This window comes from Cebus imitator, unplaced genomic scaffold, assembly GCF_001604975.1.
Source record: "Cebus imitator isolate Cc_AM_T3 unplaced genomic scaffold, Cebus_imitator-1.0 Scaffold160, whole genome shotgun sequence".
Classification (NCBI taxonomy): Eukaryota; Metazoa; Chordata; class Mammalia; order Primates; family Cebidae; genus Cebus; species Cebus imitator.
In genome coordinates this window covers 791,174-798,992 of record NW_016107475.1, presented here as the reverse complement: position 1 = coordinate 798,992, position 7,819 = coordinate 791,174, and the positions used below count along the sequence as shown (strand labels likewise).

Below are 7,819 nucleotides of genomic sequence, written 5' to 3'. Positions count from 1 at the left end.
ATCTCAGCTCACAGCAACTTCCGCCTCCTGGGTTCACGCCATTCTTCTGCCTTAGCCTCCCAAGTAGCTGGGACTACAGGCTGGGACTACAGGAGCCACCACACTCAGCTAATTTTTGTATTTTTAGTAGAGACAGGGTTTCACCATGTTGACCAGGCTGGTCTTAAACTCCTGATCTCAAGTGATCCACCTGCCTCAGCCTCCCAAAGTGCTGGGATTACAAGCATAAGCCACCGTGCCCAACCTCTACAGTGAAAATACTTTCTAGCCACTAAAAATATTTGCTGTGGATGACTGTCTATCTTATATTGTTAAATTTACAAAATAGCTTTCAAACTCTATGTATATAAAAGTTATAAATAAGTATACAATTATCTTAATAATTACTAGTTTTAGGTGACGAAACTGAATGACTTTTATTTTTTACACCCTTTGTATGACAATTTGTTATACTGAGAAAGAACTGTTAGACAAAGACAACAAATAAATCTTAAGAGGCCAAATCAAACAAAACTTGAGTGACCTGTTTTTAAATCATGATCATGGCTCACTGCAGCCTCGACCTCCCAGGCTCAAGCAATCCTCCCACCTCAGCCTCCCACCTGGGATTAAGCATGAGCCCTGAGCCCAACCTTCAATAGCAAACTTCTTTTTAACACTTTTTAAACCTAAAATTTGGTAATAGCCTCAATATGATTAAAAAACAATTTTAAATATGCTTTATTCCCACACAAATTAAATCCTCTTGTTTTTCCAACTCCTCCAAAAGGCTAACAAGGCTCACAAAACGAAGATAAAATGAAACTGAAAACCAAAAAACCAAGATTTAAAACCGAACAAGGCAAAAGGAACAAAACACCTAGGATACGCTAAATCCTATGTTAGATGTTTTACATGGAGCATCTAGCTCTGCAATCCAAGGAATGAGACGAGGAAAGGAAAAGCTCATAAGAGAATCCCAAGGCTGATAAAAATTACTACAGCCAATAAAGCCATGGTCTATTTTCCTGATAACCAAAGCAAATATAATGGATCACATCATGCTCTGTGCTCAATTTTTTTTAAAAAAAAACCTGTTTGGTTCCTCGGAAAAGATAAGCATTTTCCCCACACATGGCTTCAGTACGTAACTTCAAGTGTCATCTTTTTTTCTGGCGGTGGTGCTGGGAGGGGGAACAGAGTCTTGCTCTGTCACCCAGGCTGGGGTGCAGAGGCGCAATCTCGGCTCACTGAAACCTCCACCTCCTGGGCTCAAACAATTCTCCTGCCTCAGCTTCCCAAGTAGCTGGGACTATAGGCACACACTACCATGCCCAGCTAATTTTTATTTATTTATTTATTTATTTTCAGTAGAGACAGGGTTTTCACCATGTTGGCTAGGCTGGTCTCGAACTCCTGACCTCAGGTGATCCCCCCACCTCAGCCTCCCAAAGTGCTAGGATTACAGGTGTGAGTGCCCAGCCTGAAGTGGCACCTTTAGAAGCAACTTCCAAAAATTACATGCCCTAAGTTTCACAGACGCTGTCAGAAGAGAAGCATTACACAGCAACTTCTTAACTTTGAAGGAATGCTTCAAGATTAAGTAGCAAAAGTTTTAATGATTTCTGACCTTATCTAAACTATTACCAGTAGATATTTTAATTCTTCATTACCTAAACTCCCTTAATCTGTACTTTAAGTAAATGGGTTTATTAATCACTAAAAGAGCTTCATAAAAGTTTGTTTCCTTGACAACTGAAGTTCAGATACTCACAAAGTGTTGAACAAAGCCAGACAAGAGATTGGGAGGCCAAAAATACAGGCATCCCTTGGTATCCTCAGGGGACTGGTTCCAGGACCCCACAGATACCAAAATCCATGGATGCTCAAGTCCCCAGCATAAAATGATGTCATATTTGCATACGACCTACGTACATCATCCCACGTACATTAAATCATTTCTAAATTACTTATAATACTTAATACAATGTACGCTGTGGAAATAGTTATCATACTGTATTATTTATTTATACTTTTAATTGCTGTATTGTTAATTTTATTGCTTTTTTCCCAAATATTTTTGATTCACAGTTGGCTGAATCTTCCCCTGTGAAACCCACAGATATGGGGGCAGGGGCGATTGCTTTTTGTCTTGCTGTTTTATGAAAATTTAATTTAAAATGGGAACCAACAGCAAAGAATAAACAGCGAATAGAAAATTACTCTTTTCAAAACTAACTTTCCCTTTAGTTTCACACCATTAAAGAACTCTTAACACCAAAGCTAAAATTTCCCTCCTCCTACAAAGAAACTAAACTGGATGGACAGGGTGGCTCATGCCTTTGATCCTACCACTTTGGAAGGCCAAGGCAGGCAGATAACTTGAGCCCAAGAGTTCAAGACCAGCTTGGGCAACATGGTGAAAACCCATCCCTACAAATAATACAAAAAAAATTAACCAGGTATGGTAGCACACGCCTGTACTCCCACCTACTTGGGAGGCTGAGGTGGGAGGAATGTCTAAGCCCAAGGAGGCTGAAGCTGCAGTGAGCCAGGATGGCACCACTGCACTCCAGCCTGGGCAAGAGCAAGACTCTGTCTCAAAAAAACAAAAATCAAACAAAAAAAAAAAGAAACTAAACTAGGCAAAGTCGAACCTTGCAAAGAAAAACTAAGGCCCCTGAAATTATGCTGAAAAAACTATCATTTAAACCAAGATTTTAAAATAACTGGTTCTACTCTTACTAATTTATTTTGCTACATCTTCTCTTCCTATCTACTGGATAAATGTAGGTAATTCACAAGACATAGTTGTCCAATAATGGTAACTCTCTCACCTTCTGTCAGTTTCACCTACTACCTCTAAATTGATGACTCAGGATAAATGTCCAAAGCATTGCTCTTAATAACCAGTACACCCCATAGCCTCACAGAATTAAACTGGTCTGCTATAATTAAACACATTAATGACCTGTTTAAGCAGATGGGCCTGCTAAAATAAAGGGTGATTAGGTCGCTGATCCAACACTTCTAACTACATGACTTTGGCCAAGTTACGTCATCATTCTTAGCCTTAGTTTCCTCATCTGAGAAAAACCAAAACCATCTACTTTGAAGTTAATACAGAATTAAATTAGATAACATATAAAGCCCTAGCACAGATTCTGGCATACAATATCTGCTCAATAAACTTTAATTAACACCATGAAATGCTAACTTATTCATGTTACCGCTCTACTTCTGAAATCTTTTAAAGATTCCCCCATAGTCGTTAAGATAAAATTCAAGTCCTGGCACAAGGTGTACAAGGTCCTCCCTTCAAGATATGACTTATCTCTCTCTTCCCCATGATTCCCAGCAATAGTACACTCTCCTTGAACTTCTAAACGACTCTGTTCAGACTGCTCTCACATTTTCTCATATCTTACCCAAACTATAGGTTACAATTTCTTTACAGACACAATATCTTATTCATCATTACACATATATTTTATATGACCTAGCAAAGAGTAAGCATTAAGCAGTTTTCTCCTTGAAATCCATTACTTACTTTACTGTAGGAATAATATTTGGCTGGGGTTTTGATAACCGTAAGCGATACCACATACAACTTCCATATACTTTTCTGATATTCTTTAATCGAATTTGCTCTGTCAAGAAAGAAAAATAAGATGAATTAAAAACCATTTTTCCCAATGAAGGCAAAACCAGAGTTAATACCATACTAACCTTTATTACCATGCTAATATTTTATTGGAACATGAAAGTATTGCCTATTCTAATAGCCTTTAAAAATTTTACAAGATAGGTTAAAATTTCTGCCATTTAGAACAAATAACCTATCTAGAAAACTTCATTCAGCTACCAGGTGGTCATTTTTTACATAAGACTTAATGAAAATGCAAAAACTGACTTGCACCCAAAATATTTAGTAAGTTATAATCAGCAATTTCTGGGAAATTCTCTCCCTCTTTCCCCTCTGCTATAGAAGGAACAAGATGTATAAAATAGTTGAAACATGGCTTATTAAGGAAGCTAAGCAGAAATAATACTCCTCAAACATAAAAGTAATGCCTATCAAAATGTTTTCTAATCAATAAAGTTTAGATCTCATTTATTTAAGATATAAAACTAGATATAAAGATATAAAACTAGATTTGGAGCTCTAACATAAAATCAACTTACAGTTGAAACAAAGGTAGAATACTGGCTTCAACAGCACATACACTAAAACCAGAGCAATACAGAGAACATTAGCATAGCTGCCGCCCAAAGATGACAAGCAAATCTGTGAAGCATTCATCTTTTTTTTTTTTTTTTAATTTTTGTAGAAACTGGGTTTTGCTATGTTGCCCAAGCTAGTCTTGAACTCCTGGCCTCAAGCAATCCTCCTGCCTCAGAGCACCCTCACCCCCCAAAAAGCACCATTAAAAAATTTTTATTTAAAAAAAAAAGTAGAGTAAAATTCAGTATCACAAATTCTAATAATTTTGTGTTAAGCTGGAAAAGTCTCTCAAACCCATAAGAACTTAAGTTTAAGTTTATGGGGTCGGGCACTGTGGCTCATGTCTGTAATCCTAGCACTTTGGGAGGCTGAGGGCAGGTGGATCACCTGAGGCCAGGAGTTGAAGACAAACCTGGCCAACACGGTGAAACCCTGTCTCTACTGAAAATCCAAAAAAATAGGCACGCCTGTAGTCCCAGGTACTCGGGAGGCTAAGGCACGAGAATCACTTGAACCCGGGAGGCAGAGGTTAGTTAGTTACAGTGAGCTGAGATCTCTCCAGCCTAGGTGACAAAGTGAAATTCCATGTAGAATAAGTTTATGTAAGAGTTGTGACAAAAGCTATTAAGACCCGGTGCAGTGGCTCACGCCTGTAATCCCAGCACTTTGGGAGGCCGAAGCAGGCAAATCACCTGAGGTCAGGAGTTGAGGACTAGCCTGACCAACATTGTGAAACCCAGTCTCTACTAAAAATACAAAATTAGCCAGATGTGGTAGCACATGCTTGTAATTCCAGTTACTCAGGAGGCTGAGGCGGGAGAATCACTTGAACCCAGGGGGTGGTGATTTTGTTTGTTAGGTTTTTTGTTTCGAGACGGAGTCTCACTCTGTTGCCAGGCTGAGTGCAATGGCGCAATCTTGGCTCACTGCAACCTCCGCCTCCCGGGTTCAAGAGATTCTCCTGCCTTAGCATCCCAAGTAGCTGGGACTACAGGCATGTGCTACCATGCCCAGCTAATTTTTTGTATTTTTAGTAGAGACGGAGTTTCACTGTGTTAGCCAGGATTGTCTTCATCTCCTGACCTCATGATCCACCCGTCTCAGCCTCCCGAAGTGCTGGGATTACAGGTGTGAGCCACCACACCCAGCCTGGTGATTTTTTAAACATGTATTTTATTAAATTAAGCCTCTACAGTCTCCCACTTTCAAGTATAAAATCAAGGAAACATTTGATGAGGTTTTGTAAGAACAATGCTAAAGGCTGTTTATGAAGCAATCTGATCTATTCAAAGGTATGATGTTCTAATGTTCCTGGCCAAGAGAAAGTACATGTGGTTTTCAGTCCCTTATTCTTGAGGGCCACACAATGTGTGCAGGGACCTTGTATGTCCCACTCTTCCAACCTAAAAATGAAATCTTAACTTTTTTTTTTTTTTTTTTTTTTTTTTTTTTTTTTGAGACAGAGTCTTGCACTATCGCCAGGGCTAGAGTGCAATGGCGTGATCTTGTCTTATTGTAACTGCTGCCTCCCATGATCAAGTGATTCTCTTGCCTCAGCCTCCCAAGTAGCTGAGATTACAGGTGCCCAGTACCACACCTGGCTAAGTTTTTGTATTTTTAGTAGAGAAGAGGTTTCACCATGTTGGCCAGGCTGGTCTCGAACTCCTGATCTCGTGATCCACCTGCCTTGGCCTCCCAAAGTTCTGGGATTACAGGCGTGAGCCACCACACCCCACCTCTTTCTTTTTCTTTTCTTTCTTTCTTTTTTTTTTTTAGAGTCTAATACTGTCACATAGGCTGTTGTGCAGTATAGTGGCAAGATCTTAGCTCACTGCAAACTCTGCCTCCTGGGTTCAAGCAATTCTCCTTCCTCNTTTTAGTAGAGACGGGGTTTCACCATGTTGACCAGGATGGTCTCGATCTCTTGACCTCGTGATCCACCCGCCTCGGCCTCCCAAAGTGCTGGGATTACAGGAAATCTTAACCTTTTAGGAGAGTATTAAGTCAATCAGTAAGAACTACAGGCCCCAGTTTATACATTAACATAGTTGCAGTTAGATTTCCAGCAAAACTAAATATTCATGGTACACATTCCAAATCTCTGTATGAATGACCTCAAGTCAATGGAACTATTACAGGTCAAGTTCTTCCAGACAGTTTTTTAATAAGACACTTAACAGAATAAAATAAAGGTCACTTATAAACTTCTTGTTCATTAAATTACTGTTTCCATGGCCACTAAAAATTATGTTAGGAGTATCAGTAACATATCATTTTTAAAGAAATTATCCATATTTATAGAAACAGGAAATCCTAAGATCATAAAACAATATAAACAATGTGTCGGCCGGACGCGGTGGCTCAAGCCTGTAATCCCAGCACTTTGGGAGGCCGAGGCGGGTGGATCATGAGGTCAAGAGATCGAGACCATCCTGGTCAACATGGTGAAACGCCGTCTCTACTAAAAATACAAAAACTTAGCTGGGCATGGTGGTACGTGCCTGTAATCCCAGCTACTCAGGAGGCTGAGGCAGGAGAATTGCCTGAACCCAGGAGGCGGAGGTTGCGGTGAGCCGAGATTGTGCAATTGCACTCCAGCCTGGGTAACATGAGTGAAACTCCGTCTAAAAAAAAAAAAAAAAAAAAAACAATGTGTCATAATTGCTGTCAGCAGCTGAACTTTATATAATAAACCTACAGGGATAATCCAGATTTGGGCTATGGCTGTGCTTCATAAACCATATAGTGCTTTTGCTATAACAGTCACTCTGTCCATGTTGGATGATCTGCCAGTCAGCAGTATTACCGAGTGAATTCTTAGCACCATAATCATAGAACCCAAAGAGGTGAAGCAATGTTAGCCAGAGTTAAAGGCTTCAAACCTGTTTGTCTGCTTACCACATAGTATCCAACAGTTTTTCGAACCTTGTCTCCTTCCTTCCCTCCTTCCTCTAGTAGATCCCAGTGTCTATTGTTGTCATTGTTATGTCCCTGTGTGTCCAATGATTAGCTCCCACTTGTGAGAACAGGCAGTATTTGGTTTTCTGTTTCTGCATTAATTCACTTAGAACAATTCACTTAGAATAATAGCCTCCAGCTGCATTCATCCTTTATAGGACATGATTTCATTCATTTTAATGGCTATGTAGTATTCTACGGTGTATATGTACTACATTTTCTTTATCCATTCCATCATTGATAGCCACCTGGGTTGGTACCATGTCTTTGTTATTGTGAGCAGTGCTGCAATGAACATGGATGCACATGTCTTTTTGGTAGAACAATTTCTTTTCTTTCAGATACATACCCAGTAATGGGACTGCTGGGTCATAATCACAATTCTAACTTCTTTGAGAAATCTGCAATCTACTTTCCACAGTGGCGGAACTAGTTTACATTTCCACCAGCAGTGTGTAAGTGTTCCCTTTTTTCTGCAGCCTCGCTAGCATCTGTTGTTTTTTGAACTTTTTTATCATAGCCATTCTGACTGGTGTGAGATGATATCTCACTGTGGTTTTCATTTGCATTTATCTTATTAGCGATGTTGAGCATTTTTCATGTTTCTTGCCCACTTAAAATGAAGAACAGTTCTTCTTTTAAGAAATGTTCATGTCT

General features: G+C 39.6%; 1 protein-coding gene and 1 non-coding gene across 2 annotated transcripts in view; one reads left to right on the top strand and one right to left on the bottom strand.

Moving 5' to 3' along the window:
- The window catches only part of SEC63 (SEC63 homolog, protein translocation regulator), an 81,373-nt gene that overhangs the window by 51,312 nt on the left and 22,242 nt on the right, over positions 1-7,819 (bottom strand). Inside the window, exon 2 of the mRNA XM_037743943.1 lies at positions 3,530-3,629. Coding sequence (XP_037599871.1) covers positions 3,530-3,629 — 100 coding nt within the window. The remainder of the gene's footprint in view (positions 1-3,529; positions 3,630-7,819) is intronic.
- LOC119473456 lies at positions 4,183-4,289 on the top strand. Its single transcript, XR_005202678.1, has one exon. It is a non-coding gene; the product is annotated as a U6 spliceosomal RNA (small nuclear RNA).